Source organism: Typha angustifolia, chromosome 10, assembly GCF_048772165.1.
Source record: "Typha angustifolia cultivar Huaian chromosome 10, ASM4877216v1, whole genome shotgun sequence".
NCBI classification, from domain to species: domain Eukaryota; kingdom Viridiplantae; phylum Streptophyta; class Magnoliopsida; order Poales; family Typhaceae; genus Typha; species Typha angustifolia.
Window position 1 is genome coordinate 9,636,483 of NC_133248.1, and position 19,937 is coordinate 9,656,419.

At 36.2% G+C, this 19,937-nt stretch overlaps 2 protein-coding genes and 1 long non-coding RNA gene across 4 annotated transcripts; all 3 read right to left on the reverse strand.

The window, feature by feature from the left end:
• Window positions 1-695: 695 nt before the first annotated feature.
• Window positions 696-6,647, reverse strand: LOC140767950 (uncharacterized). Its single transcript, XM_073108007.1, has 13 exons — window positions 6,400-6,647; window positions 6,198-6,263; window positions 5,711-5,776; window positions 5,520-5,595; window positions 5,228-5,305; window positions 4,569-4,666; window positions 3,203-3,276; window positions 2,878-2,968; window positions 2,643-2,800; window positions 2,405-2,447; window positions 2,185-2,250; window positions 1,517-1,594; window positions 696-1,188 (listed from the first exon to the last, which is right to left on the reverse strand). Exons 1-13 carry the CDS (start codon window positions 6,496-6,498, stop codon window positions 1,117-1,119), a joined length of 1,065 nt encoding a protein of 354 aa, XP_072964108.1. The 5' UTR covers window positions 6,499-6,647; the 3' UTR covers window positions 696-1,116.
• A 972-nt stretch (window positions 6,648-7,619) lies between these two features.
• Window positions 7,620-12,027, reverse strand: LOC140768319 (uncharacterized). The gene is made up of 2 exons (XR_012105750.1): window positions 10,857-12,027; window positions 7,620-8,025 (listed from the first exon to the last, which is right to left on the reverse strand). It is a non-coding gene; the product is annotated as an uncharacterized lncRNA (long non-coding RNA).
• A 1,992-nt stretch (window positions 12,028-14,019) lies between these two features.
• LOC140768845 (tubby-like F-box protein 8) lies at window positions 14,020-17,771 on the reverse strand. 2 transcript variants are annotated; one of them, XM_073109280.1, is made up of 6 exons: window positions 17,605-17,771; window positions 16,398-16,450; window positions 15,842-16,304; window positions 15,547-15,634; window positions 15,060-15,192; window positions 14,020-14,960 (listed from the first exon to the last, which is right to left on the reverse strand). In XM_073109280.1, the coding sequence occupies exons 3-6, from the start codon at window positions 16,196-16,198 to the stop codon at window positions 14,234-14,236; spliced, it is 1,305 nt and encodes a 434-aa protein (XP_072965381.1). In that variant the 5' UTR covers window positions 16,199-16,304; window positions 16,398-16,450; window positions 17,605-17,771; the 3' UTR covers window positions 14,020-14,233. The 2 variants fall into 2 exon arrangements, with proteins under 2 accessions (XP_072965381.1, XP_072965382.1); XM_073109281.1 differs by lacking the exon at window positions 17,605-17,771 and adding an exon at window positions 17,444-17,591.
• Window positions 17,772-19,937: the final 2,166 nt, after the last annotated feature.

The following is a 19,937-nucleotide window of genomic DNA, read 5'->3' on the forward strand; positions in this document are numbered from 1 at the left end:
CAGTGACAGCTTGTCTCATTCAACCACAGGCGCTGTTTGCTGGAGACTGGGATTAGTTGTCACTTCTCTGCTCTTCCAGCTAGATTTTAGCTACTTAATTAATTTCAAATCAGTGGGCTAATAAAATAGTCACTGCTAACCCACAAATACTCTATAAAAGCTTTAGATATAGGTAATATTCTCAATTAATAGTGATGATTATAAAATGAGTAGAGAAACTATTAGTGGACAAGATGATGTTACCAATTGGAGGGCTTCTAGAGTGTTTGTGGGCGTAACAATTATTACCACTGGGTAGCTGTTACTATTTTATTAGTTAAGTAGCTAACTTCCTCTATCAGAATAGAACATCTCGCCATTAATAGTTTTTCTATTATATAGTGTCTGTGATGACATAAATGAAGATAGTGTCTGTAGGCATGGCATTACTCACTGGCAATTTTTGACCATTCCATCTGGCTAATTCAATCAAAATCTGACTCAAATTATTGGATTCCCACTGTAAAGTTAAAAAACGAAAACTTAAAAAAAAATTGAAACTTATTTAGTCCCAGTGTCTAATGGAGCCAGAAGTACATTAAAGGGGTAACAGACATGATAAACATATTTGCCTATTATATAGTCATATATTGCCTAGATATATTTTAATAGATTATAATTCCATAGGTATAACGTAGATTAGATAAACATATTAATCTTTTCATCTCACCCATATATAAATATTGAACAACTGTATCAATTTACATATATCGGTGGAACAGGTGCAACATGCATCATCGTGACAAACTGTCATAAATGGACACCTAATAAGACAGCTATCGGATTTATGGATGCACGTGAAAAGCGTTAATACATGCAAAACGATTAGATGAATATTCACTTCCTACGGTATCAATTATTCCTAACTTGCAATTCATGTGGTCTTCGTTGCAAAGAAGAATATGAATATCCCAACTAAAGGCACCAATTTGATACTTTAATCCAACTACAAGTATGGATGGCATTATCTCTTCCAATTAGTAGTGGACTTAGCTCCTGTAGACATTTTGAGAATAGTTTGATGATAAATAGGATTTTGAGGACGCCATGTAATGTCTGACAGGGGCTTTAGAGCTGCTATTGGACAACATCAGCTACGAAGATACTGCCAGATTCGCACCACCCAGCTAGAACATCTTTATTTGCGCACTGCGGTGAAAATATATACTAGGTCAGCTAAATCACAAGCAGCTCAATGAAAAACTCATATAAACTCAGCTGCCTCCTTTAAGAGATATTATCTTCATTACAACCACACACTCCCAGTTTCATGCACTATGGGAATGTGGGAAATGATGGTTCCATTCTATTTTATTAAACCCTTTCTCTTACTTGGATTGGGTACCAGGAGACTCAGCCATGCCTAATATTAATTTAACCAAGATCTCAGGTTTTTTGCTCAACCTCCTTAGGAACAATTAACAACCCCACAAAGTTCTGCAACATCTTTTAGCAATAAGAATGGAAAAGAACATACCTTACTGAAGCCCAGCCAATTAGAATCTCCTCTAAATGAGAAAGCCTTTTCATTTTCCTTCCATTGCCCACACATAACCTGCATAAAGAACAATTGTAGTACATGGGTTAGAAAAATTCTTAATTCATTTCACCCATGAACATATGAAACAGATGTTCATGATACTGGTGGTTAAGGCCAAGATATATAACATTGACATGAGGTTGCTAGAAGTTGGGCATACTAAAGATGCATCAAAGAAAAATTGCATGATGAGATTACATAATTAGCATCCTTGGAATATGTTTAGACAAAAAACAAAAGTCTCTTGGAAGAAGTAAGTTGTGGTTGCTCTAAATTAATCTAAGAATTCTGACCAGTCAGACTGGATATATGAGATAGCAAGATATGATAATTGCCATATATTATAATCATCACATTGATTGATCACCAAAGAGGACAAGTTTACATGGATTCTTGATGGTGATCTTGCTAGGGTAGAAGAAATCCACAACTTGTAGCGGTAGAACAAATTATTCAAACTATTTATCCATTATTGGAGGATTTTAGAGACCCAAATGGGAAAAGACAATGCACTGACATATGGAAGTAACTACTGTTTGCGGGTAGAGACCATTAAGTAACAAGAAAAGGAATACCGTAATGCATTTTATTATTTGATTGCTCACCTCATAATCTACTCCTTGAACATATATATAAGCAGGGTCGACTGATGAAAATGAAAGACCTGTGATCTGCAGTTGTAAATGTAAAAGAAAATCAAATCTACAACATCCTGATGTCAAGCCTCCATACATCGATGCTTTAACCCTCATACTTGAAAGGCTAGTGATTAATGTTGTTGACTGGATATAGAATATCATGACTCATGAGTAAACATATTCAGACCTCATACTTGGAGCAGTTCACCCATCTTGATAGGGCTGACCACCTGTATCCAAGAATAAAAGCTCAAGATGCATTTCTTCCCCAACTCTCAGCACCTCATAACTCAGAACTCAGAAGATGTCATGTAACCTTATTATTATATATTTCCAAGGCAGATGAACTAAAGGAAGCAATTGGCTTGCCTTTTGGTCAAAATTCCTATCAGGAGCTTAAATCAAGCACAAGATCAGTTACCAACCTCCGAGGGTCATAGATGGTGACAGTCCGATCAGAACCACCAACAGCAATTTCCCCGGATGGCAAACTGCTAACTGTATAGATGACATCTCCAATGGAACCAGAAACACGTCGTATACAACCACCATTATGGTTCGTTCTCAGGTCCCATATAGATAACTGGAAAGATGCCATAGAAGAGTAAGGAAACAACATATGACAAGCATATAAAGAGAGATAAACCTAAACTAGCTAACCTGAGAACCTTCAGCAACAGCAAGTAAAGAGGTATGACCATTCCCATATGGAGGGCTCTGAAAAAAGTTCAGAGAAGATGGATACCATAACCTAAAAGGGCCAATTTAGAGCATCCAAGTCATCCTCCAGTTACTTGTTAGATTTTCATTGATTGAGCACAAGTATGGAGCTTAGTAAGATTATTTGAAGTAAGAACGAGAACAGGAAGAATATAGAATTCAGTGTTAAGAACAAGGTATCCTAGTTCAGCAGTGAAATGCATATTTTTATAAATCCAAAACTTATAGAACAAAGCTATTTTAGTCAGACAGCATGGTAGCTTACGTGCGAAAACTGCGAAGATGGATATCTTGATCATAAACATCAACACTTCTGCACAAGCCCCGAGCAACTGCTGCCTGTGAAGAGAAATTTGATAGCTTAGACAGGCAACCATTGACTAAGGCAAGAGTTTCAGTCAAGTGTAAATGAACAGAATACAATAGAAAAAAAAGGAAATGTTCCTACAAAAGGTCATGTCTTTTGTGTCTAATATCGTAAAGTTGCTCACAGTCCTACCAATCTCCCCCCACTAACATAAAAATAAAGTCTTACCACGCCTGTTGCCAAAGAGTGAAGATATAATGATAAAAAAATTTGTTAAAATAATGCTGGAAGATTTTCTTGTTAACACATGCCCATAATCTCCATAAGGTAGATCAGATTCTGTTCAGAAACAAAACAGAAATATACAGCCAAAATAATGTGCTAATAAAGGGTTTAGTCTCAAAGGAAAGGAAGTACCAAAAGATATAATGTAATGCAAGGGATGAAGAGCAAAAAAGTATTTGATGATTTTAACATTCAATTAGTGTTTCTACAAATAAAAAGCTTCATAAAGTGTGAAAATAACCATCAAATTTCAACAATTATAATCTGTTGGAAGCACCTTCCAACTTATAAGAAGCCAATAAATGAGCATCTAGAATCAAACACAAAATGTATTAATGTCTGTCTCTGCATGCTCACAACTCAAAGAGTATATATACAGCCCTTATATAGAAAAAATTTCTGACAGCATGAAGCATGCAATATGACAAGACATGGCACGATATTGTATAAATATAACTGAGACTAATTGACGCCAAAAGTGCAAACAGATCACAATCAATATTGTTATTCTTACAACATCTTGTATTTTTCAATTTTGTAATGTTTAAATTTGATTATGTGAGAAGTATGATGTACATGAGCATAAAAAACAGCATGAGATAGCTCATGTGACAGATTGGCCTGGATGTTCATCACATTCAAGACTTAAGGAAAGGGGATAGAAAGGAACTGAGAGAGTTTGCTAGCTTGGTAGCTCTGGTGGAATGGATCCAATATTCTATTACCAGGTATCATAAATGTCAATTAAATTTATTATTACTGTTCAATAAGTAAATTAACTTTACACATAATATCCAGATTGCAGTGTGTTGTCCTTCTTAATCAAGATCTAGTATTAACATATTACTGACTGCTGAGATTGGAAAAAGAACATTAAAAATCTTGGCCTAAGGAAACCGGTGCAACTAAGGTAGTTACTAATATAATTACTAACAGTGCAAAAAGAGAGTGTGGGACAACACACAAGAATATTCAAATAATGGACAAGATTCAACAAAAAAGAATGATTAGGTTCACTAGAAAGGGAGGAAAGGCATACCGTTGACCAGTGAGTTGGACTGAAGCAGATCCCAGTCCAGCTCCCTTCACCAACACCAGAATCACGGGGAAGTACCGAATATGAAAGCCTGTCAATGTCTGAGAGAATTCAATATTGGTTCCTCCATAAAACAGGAAATTCTATCTTTAGATATTGAACTTAACTTCAATAATTGATATGCATCTTGTTTACAGAGTTAGTACATGAAATTTTAACAATAAAAATAAGGTACTCATAATTACTATAATATCATGACCCTAGGACATACTCAGAATTGATGAGGTTATTAAACACCAATATTTTCCAAAGTAAAGAGCTCACAAAAAGAATGTTTAGATGCAGTGTATAAGAGGAACAAGCACACGAGACCAGAACAAGAAGATATGTCAAAAGGTTTTGGAGCAGCATTCAACTCGTAGGTCATATGTACTTTCAGGCCTTGTTATCGAACGAGCAATAAATGACTAGTCTTGACAAACATAATATCCAGAACAAGTAACCATGTAAGCATTAAAATACAATTAGTACACCATGCATGATATATGATGGAGGAACAAGAGTCATTCAAGAATAATTCAATAAGTACACTATGGTTTATGATAGAGGAACAAGAATCATTCAAGCAGTTAATATGAGAAAGAGAAGAAATTAAATGGTACCAGCATCAATTACATCCATACGGGACACAATAAGGTGACCATAAGAGTCGACTGTACCCAAAACCAAGCAGTTATCACCTGTAGTGTCACAACATGTGAAGTGTAAGCCTGAATAGACATAAAAATTATGGAAGATCATGTGATTAGATATAACATGTGAACATATTCAGACTGAGGTTCTTTCAAAAAATAAAACAACACAGAATAGAGTGCCTAAGATTTATCAAATGGAAATAAGTGAAAAGAAAATTCCACCAACCTATTAAGATATGTGATGAATAAAAGAACTTACCATCCCCCTCTGCAAGAACTACACTTTGAATCTCAGAACGATGTGGACAGCGGTCAACTATCAATGAGTTTATGACCTTCATAGGCGAAATGCATCCCAAAATATTAACAAAACAACGGAAAGAAAAAAGTAATAAAATGCCCCTCCTCAATAACTATTTTGCCAGAAAAGGGAGCGACAGACATATACACCTGAGCATGAACAGGAATCAAAAGGCTCTCCTTTCCTTTAGAAATAATGAAATCTTCCATAGATATCTACAAACCATTTAGGCAACAGAAGGTTATTATTATTGTCTTTCTCTTTCTTTGACAAATAAGAAAAACTAATTGAAATGGTACAGTTCAATACTTCAATGTGGCATGCACAAAAAAGTAAAAAGACATAATTTATTCTATGAAGAAACGAAAGTGTGTCAAGCCCAATTTTCGGTACATAATATCAGTACATTCTTTGTCGCTCGTTTCCATCCCTTATAAAATGTACAAGAATATACTATTTTCCACAGGCCATTGAGTTCAACTAACTACGAGCCAAATAAAGACGGACGTAGACTTCAGACCAGACAAAGAATTCAACTCAGCCCAAAACTAAAGAACTCCATAAGAACTGTGAAGATTATATGGTCAATTGGTTATACACCAAAGAGAGCATATCTACAACAAACCGAATCTGTACCTCAATCCGGTAGACCCGGCACCCGGAAGCGATGTAGATGGAGCAAGACGAGCCGCCTTCATTGACCTGCAGAAGGCGTAGGAGAAGAACGCATTAATTAGCCAAGCGACGAAGGAGAGGGAAGAAGCAAATGGAGCAATGGAGGGCAGGGTTTAGGGTTTAAGGTTTAAAGTTTAGGAGTTGGGGATCAGGTTATACTTACATGGAGAGCGAGGCGAGTGGCTTGGAGATTGCCGGGAGAGGGATCGGGGAGGAGGGAAGGCGGGATGGTTGCCTTGCGAAGGCTCTTCGCCTCCAACATTTTTTAGCGGCTTCAGAGAATAAACTCAGATGACAATACTTCTCTCTACAGGAGGAGTTATTTATAGTATGTCCGGGGCTTCGAGCTTTAGGATAATAAAACCACTGTAGCTTTCAAAATTACTACTAGTATTAATTTAAGACTAGCGATTTATTATATCCTCAATTTAATTCTGCTAGTATGACAGTCACATGATAATGATAATTATATTGGAAAGTTTGGGTTGAGAAGGCTGATGGTGGGCGTGGATATTGGAACTAGCTTGGCTGGCCTTGTGTTTGATTGACGCCTTTCACTTGTAGAAATGCTTTTTGCCGGTAGAATAACTTTCATATTAATTTAACTATATTATACTTAACGTGACACGATAAGTGAAAATATTTTCACAACTGATTAAAATAATATTTGTAAAGAAAGGGATAGAATGATTGAAATAATACTTTATAAAGTAGTATCTTTTTAAGAGTAAAATAATAACTACAAAATATAAAAATTATTAGATGAAAAAGGAGTAGAGTTAGCAGGTATCAATAAATTAAATTTAAGATGAACCTTGGATTAGTTATATACTAATTATAAAGAGATTTTCACAAAAGAAACAAAAAATTATTATTCTACGAGTGTTTTCTGTTGTTATTCTAGTTATACAGTGGGACGCACCAGCATCAGATGGCATATCAGTGTGTATCAAGAATATCTGATACATCTGCCAGAAGGAAATTAGAAAAGAATTACACCAACCAAGAGTATAACAAACACTCGAGGAACAAATGCATCGTATAATCTGTCACACTATGTAGTTGATAGCTCAGTTACACATGCACAGGTCGATAATTACAAGTTGCAAATAAGAGAGCAAAGATTTATTGATAGCTCAAAACTAAGTAGAAAAGAGTTCCAAGTCATCGCCTGCATCTATAGCTGACACCAGATTGTCTAATGCTTCCCCGCAGTCGGGGCAATTGGATTGCTAGAGAGAGAGAGAGAGAGAGAGAGAGAGAGAGAGAGAGCACTTCAGTGTAGATTTTCCATGGCCGAGCATTAAACTGAATACAACAATGGGAAATGACTAGTTGTAGAACATAAGCATTACCTGAAATCAACAATGTTGGGAGTACAGCTAATATGCAAAAGGCAGTTTCTAGTAATATCCATGCAGAAATAAGTAAGAGAAACAATATCAGAACTCAAATGCATCCACTATCCACAATCGCAATACAAGAAGCATTATTGAATAAGGAAAAAGAAAAAACTTATCTAGGTATATACATATGAAATCTCAGTAGTGAAGCCCTCAGCTCTCATAGCTTTTAATATTCACTGAGGGTCGAGCACAGTTTTCTGAAGTGTGCAATGAAGAATACGTGATAATGACAATGATGATGAGGAGGAATAGGAGGGCGGTGGCAATCAATAGATGCGATGAGGGAAGAAGTGAGCCTGCATAATGCTCCCATGCTCAAAGAGGAAAGCCATGTAACAGCTCAGAAATAAAAAGTTTTCCATCACTGGGAACTGTATGGATTACTGCAAAGTGCAACCAAATAAACATTTAAAGATTATCATGAGTCATGCCAAATGGCAATGATGCATTTTTTTAGCACAATTCAAAATACAACATAATGGATATTTTTCTGTATTACAGGGATCAGACAATATGATTAATGGTAGTAAAAAAGCAGCATAGAAACAAATGCAACTTCCAAAAATATAAGCAATTTAGTTCCATGTTTTAGCTATTTCTTCATAATAGAAGGCTAAGCAAACATAAAAGATTGAAATAATTAATCTCATGAAAGAACATGTTGAATGTAGAAAGCGTCACTAACACAAGTAATCTCTTCAAGAAAGATAGTTTAAGAGAACACTAACAATAAACAAATTGACAAATTTATCCAGTTTTTTGAATGCTTGATGTGACCCTAAGGGCAACTATACGTTTGGAAGAGTCAGAGTGCCTGAGAGTTACAAGGGACTTGAAATTCTATTTGAAGGACTCAAATGTATCCATGCAGAAATAAGTAAGAGAAAACAATATCAGAACTCAAATGCATCCACTATCCACAATTGCAACACAAGAAGCATTATTGAATAAAGAAAAAAAAACATATTAGGCATATACATATGAAATGTCAGTAGTGAAGCCCTCAGATCTCATAGCTTTAATATTCACTGAAGCTTGAGCATAGTTTTCCAAAGTGAGCAATGAAGCATACATGATGATGATAATGATAACGATGATGAGGAGGAGGAGGAGGAGGAGGAGGAGGAGATAATGGTGCAATAATATAAATGGATGTGGTAATGGAAGCAGTGAGCCTGCATAATGCTCCAATGCTCAAAGAGGAAAACCATGTAGCTGCTCAAAAATTATGAGTTTTCCATCACTGGGCGCTGTATGGCTTAATACAAAGTGAAAATGCAACCAAATATACGTTTAAAGATATCACAAGGCATTTTTTAGCACAATTCACAATACAAAATAATGGATATTTTTCTGTATTACATGGATCAGACAATTTAATTACTGGAACTAAGTAAGCAGCATAGAAACAAATGTGAATGCAAAAAATATGTGAAATTTAGTGCCATACTTGAACTATTTGTTTAGAAATAAGGCTACACAGACATAAAAGAAATCAAAATAATTTATCATATAAGAGAAAATGTTGAATATAGAAGCACCACTAACACAAGTAATCTCTTCAAGAAAGATTGTTTAAGAGAACACTAACAATAAGCAAATAGATAAATTGCTCCAGTTTCTTGAATGCTTGATGTGACCTAACTGCTACTATCCATTTGGAAGAGTCAGCGTGCCCAAGAGTTAAAGAGGGACTTGAAAATTTTATTTACAATATCATCTTGACTGTTCTCAGGTTTTGATGAATAGATAACTTTATCTCTAGAGTTGGAAACTGGTCCAGCATTGGATATTTACATATTTGATTCTTAATATCATGACAAATATAAAATTGCTCAAATCTGAAACAACATATAAAAATAGCAGATTCTAAATTAAAAAAAATACAGGAGATAATTACACTAAACTATAAACCATTTTCACATAAGTTCTCTTATTTATTGTTTGTGATAAATTCATATATGTAAAACCACTCAAATGCTCATTTCATAAGTTGTTAGTTTAATTTTTCTGTAGGAGTGGTGCGGGAAGTGAAGTGAGTAGTTTCAGGAATTTTCACACTATCTATTATGTGGTTTCAGGAAGTGATTTGTCAGATTTTTCCTAAATAATCAGATTTCTCTATTTTAGCCAAATCCACTCCCTCTCTGGAGGATGGATAGCCAACTTCCTAACTCTAGTTCTCAGTCCAATGCTTTGCATGTGACCACTAAGTTCCTAAAAGACTTTATAACTCAACATCCATTATTTTATTTTGAGTTTTCTTCCACCATATTTCACATGTAATAGCTTTCAACTTTCAAGAAGTTTCACCAGATCTCAATATAAAGAAAGGCTTCATAAGTTCAGAAAAAAAGGGGTATGCAAATGTTGATATGCCAAAAGCAATCTCCTTTTTCCTGCAACAAACAAAATTAGCAACTCCAACAGCATGTAATAGAGACAATACAAGGAAAAGTTTCCTTCACCAAGGCCATCCATTATTACTTCAACTGAGAGGCCCATCTGGTCCAATAAAAGACAGATATTAACAGAAAGTGTTGGGCTTTAAGAGGAATGAATTCTCATTATCATCCTTTTAATCCTTCGCCCAAATAACTGACACTAGTTGTTTATGGGTCATTAAACTAGATAATAATACAGTGCTGGTGGTTGCACGATCCAAGAAACTAGATGCCCTCAGATCTCATAGATATAAAAAACCATTGAGGGCTCAAGTGAACTATCACCATCATTGATGCATGCATGAAAATGGATCTGAGAGGTCAAGACAATGAGAATGTTAGTGAAAGATGCACAGGTTGTGGTGATAGTGATGTAGGGATAGGAGAAGAAAACATGCATCAATGCCAAAACAGAAGCCAGCACCATCTCTGTAAAGTGAGTTTTCCATCATTGGGCATCACATACTATGAAGGAAAACAGAACAAATGCTTCCAACAGCAGCACTTTTTACAGCAGAGAGACATGACCAAAAGGACTTAATATCAGAAGGGTAAGAGTTGTAACACATCACATAAGAAGTAGCAAAACATCCTCTACTATATGACATAGAAAATAAACCATAATAATACAGATCAACTACTTAAATATAATTTCCTCATTTTGGCAAATAAAGTTATTATGAAGAAGAAAAGGTATAAATATCCATGAAAAATCATTAAACTACGGTTATACAATTATTAAAAGAAAATTAGTATATCTGCATGCTTACTTTGTTCAATAGTAAAGCCCTCAGATCTCATAGCTTTTTGACATTCATTGTCAGCTCAAACAATAGTTTTTCAAGTTGAGCACTGGAGGCATGCCTCTAAGATTATGGAGAAGATGGGGATGATAATGACAGTGTGGTGGGGATGATGACAGATGATGAATGGCAGCCAAGCTGGTGGTGGTGGAGGGGAAGGTGGTGAGTTCGCAAAATGCCTCTGCTCAACTAGAAAAACCACGGAACCGCTCCACAAATATTATTTTCCATCATAGGGCTCTCCCATAAAAGCATTTTAAGAAAGGGAGAGAAATACATGAAAACAAGAAATAAGAAGTGCTCGACCCTTTTCTGTGTAAAGGCTTTAGAAATCAAAATGTAAAGAACAAATGGCACATCAAATCAAATGAAAAATCGCTGTCAAACTCAAAACTTAATTGAGTAAGAATTTACATTAGTAACTCAGCCAAGGAGGTTAATCATATCTGACGATTTGAGATAAACACAAAAATGCCAACAAATTTCAGCAATTTACTATTGCCTACCATCAAGTAATTCATTATAGATTTAAATCATCTTCCATGATGACTTTTTAATATAATTATGAACTCAAAAGCAAAAAAAAAAACAAAAAATTTAAATTTTTTTTTAAAAAAAGGAAGAAACAGTGTCTAAATGGTAGATAATATTCACGCTTACCACCATCATTTAACCAAAAACAAAAGAGAGCTTCTTTACAGCTACATGAATCGTTTAAAAGTAGTGATTTCACCATCAACCTTCCTGGTAAGCTAAAACAACAAGTTTCACCTCACTTATTTGAGGGATATCTACAGCTAGCAACGAGCGACAACAACAATGACGATATGACGATAGGACCCATTCCCAGATCAAACTAACTGCTCAGTGCTGAAGATCTCTACTACCAAAGGGCAACAAAAAATCATGACAAATCTCTAACTGAAGAAACAGCCACAACATAAAGGCGTACCACATCTCCAAAATTTTCGACAAGAAAAATATAGAGCTAAATCTGTTTCAATTAACAAGAACTAGATGCACAAGAAGGGATCGTAGTACGACAAAGACATTAAACTCGTAGCATTTTAATGCGACGTCCAAATACCACCAGAGACATAAGAAGTCGGCGAGCGAGATCGAAGACGGCGAGATGGGTTTTAGGGCAGCACAGAGATGAGAGCACACCATTAAAATCCAAGCTGTGGTTTTATAAACGGGCGTTTCTTTCGATTAATTCTCAATAATGCCATTAGCGGTTTTCATTTCTTTTTTCATATTGGATCCATGCGTCATCTTAGGGGGGGCTATTTGCAAAACAGAACAAAAGAGACTCTTAGATTTTAAATAATGACAAATTTGAGGTCTTGAAACGAATTTAAGTGTATATTTTCTGATACACCATACGAAATTTGACTTTATTGTAATGTTGGCCCACCTAAGAACGTACTCGCTTTGTTCAAGGCTTTGGTGGGGTCACTCAGGCTTACAAAGCTTTCAACTTATGAATATTTTGAGCAGATTGATGTTAGGCCAAAGAAGCTCAATCCCCAGCTTCCTTCTTCGGTGGGAGCTCCCAGAGATCAAAACTGATAGATCCTCCGTTGATCCATCGTAGATTCGTAGGGGTTTGGCTTCTTAGCCCGACTGCCTAATAGTTCTCATATCATTACAGGTAATAGATGCAAGGTGTTCAGATTGGTGTTAGAGGTAGAAGAAGTTTGGGCAACATGTGAAACGCTCATTGTCGTCAAAAATATTAACTTTCCTCGTTACTGAAATGGATTCTCTTGACAATTTGATTGATGACATTTATTATCTTACCAAATTTTATCTTTAATATAAAGCCCAGAAGCTAATTTTGCTGCAGATTGTTTGGCAACTTCGTGTTGTCTTACAAATTTTGATTGTAGATGGAAGGATTATTTATCGCCCACGTAGAAGCTACCTGATACACTTAGAGTTGCTTCAAAAGAAACAAATATATATACCATTAGTTTCCCAGTATTTCCCACCTCAAGATCAAGCTAGATTTCCTTCCAATCATTCCAATTATTAATGATTGTTTGTTTCTAATTTTCTCCTATTAGATCTATAATATTAACTATATCTATTAAGATGCTAATAAATCTACATATTAACCACTCTGACTCCTTGTGAATAAAGAAAATATCTAATTATATTCAGTTTGGTTATTTATGAACAATATACATACTACTGGCTCTTTTATGTCCTATTTTTTATTTGTCTTCAAAGAAAGAGGAGCGAGAAATTAATTAATTAATTAATGATGTTCTTTTATGTCCTATTTCGATCACAATTATACTATTTTAGAAGAAAAAAATATTGAATTTATATGATTCTTATATATTTTTGGATCTCCAGGATTACTTCATCTTTTTCTACATTGTTGCTCTTTTTGCAAATTTATAATTTTACCCTCTTAAGTTATTTTATATTGCTGAGAGATTATAATATGGGATTACTGAAGATTAAATAAAATTATTGGAGTTTTATTTTCCATTATTCCTAGTATTCATTGAAAAATGCTCTCTGCATCAATTTCTCATCTACATGTTAATGTTCATTCATCCCAAGGACTTATCCACCGGGGTCCCGCATCAGTCCGGGCCTGCATTTTAGAACCTTTCCTCTTAGATGGTACACCAAATCTTAATATGTCTTTAATTGTCTCTTTAATCATGGGGGCATCATCTTTCCTTTTAGCTTTATTCCCCCAGCTGTCTAAGCCTTACTCTTTATATATGTAGAAGATCTGGCAAAAAGATAATGGACAACTCTACTCAAGAAAAAGATAAGAGATGAGTGGGGTAGATAGACAAGGCTATTCTCCACTTAGCACAATATAAGAATACAGGGAGGACCCAACCAACTCAAATGCAATCATGCTAAACTTGTGATCACCCATGACTACCCCAATATCCACACCACTTTCTCTTCCACTTAGTCCCCAGCTGCCTGTGTCCCACTACTATGGCCAACATCTACGTCGGCGTGCCACCATTAAGAAAGCATTACTACTATTCCTGGACAATGACATGAAAGAACAAAGCGTTTGCTTCTCAGAATGTACCGCGAGAGATTTCCTACTCCTAATAGAGGAGTAATTTTAATACGATATGAAGAGTCCTGAAGAATAAAGATGATGAAGATGACACTAAAACACAGAATGGAATTACGACTTGATTACAATATGCAGAAGCTGTACCGTAAGCTTTAGTAATAAAGTTTCAGGTTACAGCAAGCACACTGACTACCAAGAAGAATAGAGGAGGACAAATCACAAATATATCGTGGGAAGTGTTGTAATTATCTGTTCCGTTCTCTAGGTTGCAATTTATGTTTTATTCACAGGCCAGCTTAGTGTCGAAGCTACTCAAACAGATTGCAAAAGCCTGGAAGGCGGAGAGCGGGTAGCGGTAATCCATGGTGAACATGTCCTTTGCCACTTTGCCAAACTGCAGGATGATTTTATCATGCTCGGTTGGTGCAGGCTGCGATGGAGTTGGGGCACCAGCTGCTGGTTGAGTCGCAGCTATCAGCTGGAAATTTTTCACAGAGGCAACAGTCACCCGACCCCGGAAGTTGAGGCACCAGCACTGCAGCTGCTCGTGCCATCTAGGGGCCTTGTTGCGGAGCACCAGTGGCATTTCCTTAGCCCCTTCCTCTTCATCCCCCTCATGGCTTGGTCCAATGATGTCAGAGAAGCGAGCGCTGCTGAAGTCCATGGAACGGTCCATAATGGAGGACTTGGAGAACGAGGTGCTGCGAAATGAGTCCTCCAGTGAACGGGGAACAAGCTGGTCAGGCTGACCAGGGACTGTGCCACCAGGCTCCAGGGCTGATGCAGGTATGGAGTGCATAATGCAGTGCATCCGCCTTGGCCCCCGTGTACCGAGGACATTCAGCTCATATGTCACCTGAGCTATGTTATAGCTACCAGAGGGAACTTTAGGAGAAACTTTCTTGGAGTAGAACCTGCGACTAGTCCGACCAGTTTGACAGACGGCAGTCCCATTGTACGAGGGCTGGGTGTCATAAATTATGAATTTGGTACCTAGGAAATTTGACCTGCATAACAAAAGGAATTGCTTGGTCTTGATCTCATGCTTTATATTTCTAAAGAGTGCACCTCACAAAGCATTTCACTAACAACCAAAATTCCAGTACCTCAACTTTCCAATGTAGGAACTGCTTGATCTTGATATATTGTCAGCATCCATAGAAATAATGTACTCAGTATTGGTTGTCCTGCGGTTCCTTTTAGCTGATAGGAGGAACTTCCCATTTTCGACAAGCACAGCTGTGCAAAATTCAATCATGAGTCAGTTTGTCGTGTGCACGAAAACTTTTATGGGTTTCCACAAAAACAAGCCCATGACTATTACTTCTGTTCATGAGAACTTTTCAACACCAAGATCGAAGCTGATAATGCAACAACATATAAATAGTGCAATGAAAAGTTTGTCTTATAACTGCCACTACTGTCAGTGAGCAAATTGGTAGTTTATCATCAAATCTTACAGGAAACATTACGAGACCTGTAAGTGGTAATGAGACTCACAGGAATTATGCTAATCTAAAATGATTGATGCAAAAGGTAAAAAATTATAAAATCATTGGCGTCACTAAAGGACTGAGGGAGAGGCAAACTCACCAGAGCTAAGACACAAGTAGAGATGATAAGTTAATTTTGACTTATCCCTCTTAATGAAACATTGAATTGTTCCGTCTCGAGGCCCAGGCTGTAAAAAGAATGTGTTAAAGTTTATCAATTATCTACTGCTTGTGGAAGCACCAAATAAGCTAGAAATCCAGTTAAGCAATATTCATTCTTTTTCTAAACTAAAAAAACACCTAGCATAAAATGACTGTCACCATATAATATAACAAAAGATAAACTTAGTTGAAAGATAAGCAAGTTACTTAAAGGAGAAAATGAAGAATATTACCTGCTTCAGAGAAACCGGAAAAGTGAGCTTCCCACAAAATTCTGGATTTCTAACAATCTCTTTACACATTTCCCTCCATGATCTACAAACAGCTGCACAGGCAACAACATGCTTGCGAGCCGGCCAAGTACTTTCACTAGCTTCCAACCTTTTAATCACATCGCGTAGTAGTTCAGGAGGAAGGCTAGCCCAGCAACTCTGCTGAACCACCGGAGGTTGGTCCTGCAGCTCATGCACAGAACTCTGAGATTTTCCTCTGTAATGGCCTGTAAGGCCCGCTAGCCTCACCTCAAAGCTCCGTCTTGATAAACTCCCAAAACTATCTCTAACATCACGAACTATACTGCGGAATGACATCTACCCAATCAAAGTTACAAACCTAGCTAAGCAGGGTAGACCAAGCCCTCCAACAAGCATACAAAAATCAACTCCCTTTAGATCAAGATTACATAACAACCAGAGCCTGTGATATATGACACAAAATGAACAGAAAGTGATCAGAGGATCAAAGTAGGAACAATTCTATACAATAGATCCATAAATATAGCATTTATACCTTGTTCTGCGTTGCAACTGGAGCATTCACATGTCTATACCAAAAGGCTCACCCTACAGAACAGGAAAAACAAAGAAAAATAAATACAAGGTTGGGAAGATAGAAACAAATGACAAAGTAATAGAAGCCCTTAACAATCAGAACTTATCAATATTATGCACACAAAAAACACAAAAATTATCACCAAAAATATCCATAAAGTGAGATACCCAAAGGGCAAAAGAAATAAAAATAAGTAAAAACCGACCATGGAATCATTTAATTGATGTCAACCAAATATTACTTGAGAAACTTAAAAGCTTCTCCAAGCTTATCCTGAGGCCATGACATGAGTCTATCTACAACACCGAGTGAAATAAATGCATAGAAAAACGACCGGGCCTGAAACAGTTCACAATACTGCAAAGTGACAATACGGAAAGGAGATTGCTTTTCATGCTAAAAGCAAATGACAACACCACAAAATACAACTTGGTAAACTGTTTCTGTACATGGCAAGAGATGGCTTGACAAAAAAAAGATCCAACAGCGCTTGTATTACTTGGACAAACTTAAAGATTATGAAAAAAAGGGACTCATCTGGAATAACTTCTTCTAGAAAAAAAAAATCCTATTTTTTTCTTTTTTTTGGTAAGCAAATGAAGAAGGAATCACAAGGCACGCGAAAGAATTTACCAAACCAAGGAAGAAAAAGCAAAAGTGCAACCAAAAGCTAATCTCCTACAAGACATAGTCGCCTGAAACGACTGACACGGCAAACGAAAGATTTTTGGAATATAGATGTCGAGATAAACTCTTTTGCACCCTTTTCTCCTCGGAAGCAAGGTAGAGGCTTCGCAATCAAGGGGCTACTCTCCAAATAACCCAAAGAGGATAAAAAAAAAAAAGGAGATTTTTTTCGAACCCTAAACTTCCCAATGTGAGAAATTAAAAATAGAAAGAGAAATAGAAACGAGGCATCAAATCCACTGATCAGAAAAAAAAGATCTTTTATAAAATGCAAGAAATTTGCAAGAAAATAACGAGAAACGACTCCAAGACCAGACCTTTGTGTAGTAAACTTGAACAACTGCAAACTTATCAGAAAAACTTCGAGTAGAACCGGAGAAGAAAACTAAGGATCCTTTCCGATTTCTTCAGCAAACAGACATAACGCCAAACAAGAGATGAAATCCTCACTAGAGAAGACTAGAATCCGCGATCTAACCTAGAATCCCCATAGACGACCTCAAAGCCCCGTGCTTTAAAATCCCCGCCTACGATCCGATCACACGATAGGAACCACCACTCAACTCCCTCTATTTCTCTCTCTCTCTAAAAACGGATCTGAGACGGTTGTTTAAATGGAGTTTGAGACAGAGAGAGAGAGAGAGAGAGAGAAGGGAAAAGGAGCTGCGCCTTGCGCAGCAGCGCTCACTAGTTAATCCGTTCCGTTCATGAACTGAGTTGACTTTTCCGTTCCGTTAATGTGACGGCAGTCTGGATGCTCACGGCGTCAAACTAATTACGCTTCGTACGCCACCAACGACGGGATTTCCTCGAAGCGGCGAGCAATGATGGTAACCCAATTACTTCCCAACAACTACAACAGTGGATATGAAAACATACCACCAACTAGTAGATTAGGGAATTTTACAATTTAATTACACTTATTCTTCTTTAAATAAGATTGGTTTTCAAAAATTAAGTACATATATATATTCTACTATACATGCACATTTTATTATAATAGAGTACATATCAATACTCACTTTTACTATTATAAATAAATAATAATGAAAAATTAAAAAAAACTCTTGATATTGAAACTATAAGTCATTTTTATTAAAGAAAAAATACGTTGATATACTCATAAACATTTAATAAACATTCTATAAACACTTCTACGCTTTGAATATGACATCATTCTATATATTAATAGTTACCACGTAGTTTATGTTTGTAGAATATTTGCATGCATAACATGACTCGCACTCAATACACAAAGCGATGACACATAATCGCCTTTATATAGAATATTGTTTTATGGGCAAAGTTTTATTCAAAACAATATATACGGAGTGAGAAATAAATTAACTACATTATAAAGATACTATAAAAGACCTGCAACGGTTCTTTACAGGGGTAGCTTTGTAAATAAAAGCACTCTAGAAGCAAATAAAGTAGTCTGCAGCTTTTGTTGGGTAGTTGTCGAGGCTACTAAAAAGCAAGCAGCAAGTCGCGTTTTGGGGTAGTAATTCGACGATCGTGTCTTTATTTCAGACGGGCGTGCGGAACGGCTCCGTTTGTCCCCTCCCCCTCGCGTGACCCTCGAGCCTTTTCCGTTCCGTGAGCTCGTGTCAAGTGCTCCCCCGTCGTCCTTTACCTCATCCTGGTCCAACGAAGCCAACGGACGCGATCACTTCGATCTAGCGCTGGATCTGTTAGTAGAGGAAATCCCCCGAGGTGCAACTTAAAACGTATTTTGCACTTTTGCACTTTGGTACCCGGAGAAAGGTCTATGTGGCTTTCCGGTCCTCGGTATTATTACTCCCCGTAGTTTCCAATATTTATGAACTGGGTCGGGTGATGACGGCGAGCACGCTCTAATTATGAAAGTTAGAGATGCCTAAATGACTAATATACCCCTACGAGTATCAGTAGATCACATCATCTGAAGCCACGTGGACTTTTGGAGGACGAAAACTTTTTTAATTAGAAGAATATGGTGGGCCAGTGGGCCTTTGAGGAGAGCCCATTGGTTGAGGATTAAATGGAGATTAGTGTTTGGTGGTAGTTAGTACCTAAACAAAATAGACATAATAAGTTGTTCTTAATAGGGTTACCCTGGGTGCAATTATATTGAGCTTATATTTAATCTTAAGGGCTTTGTTTATTAAATACTCGTACAATATAAATCTCTTTAACCATCTGAGGATAATTTATTCGTACGATATTTACTTTTTAAGAGGAATTATATAAATTACACCTAACATTTTATGATTCATGTCTGCCTGTCTGTCGTTGGAAATTTTATAACTAGATCCTTTTTTAAAATTTTAATTTAATATCCTAGGTTAACATAAATGATACTAGTTAAAAAAATTTATTATAATATATTAAATATTTTATAACATACTCAAATTATTTATCTCTTTCATCTTCTTATTTTCTTTTCTTTCATTTTCTCATGACATTAGTAAAAAATGAGCAGGAAAAAAGAAAAAAATAAAGAGAAAAATGGAAATAGGAGAGAATGACAATTGCGGTAGCAATAAAAGGAGGAGGTTAGATTTGAAGGTATTTTAGTAAGTTGATTAATATTAATTAGTCAAAATAGTATTATGATATTATATACAAAATATAAAAAAGAAATAGGTCATAAAATCATCAAAAACGATTATAAATTATAAAATAAATAAAATATAAAATGTGATTAGTAAAATTTACTTACTTTCTTTCCTTATTTCTTCTTTTTTGAGAGCAAGAATATATAATTGTTATAGCAGTGAGCTATGAAAATTAAATATATCGGTTTTAGTTGCTATAAGAAATCAATTA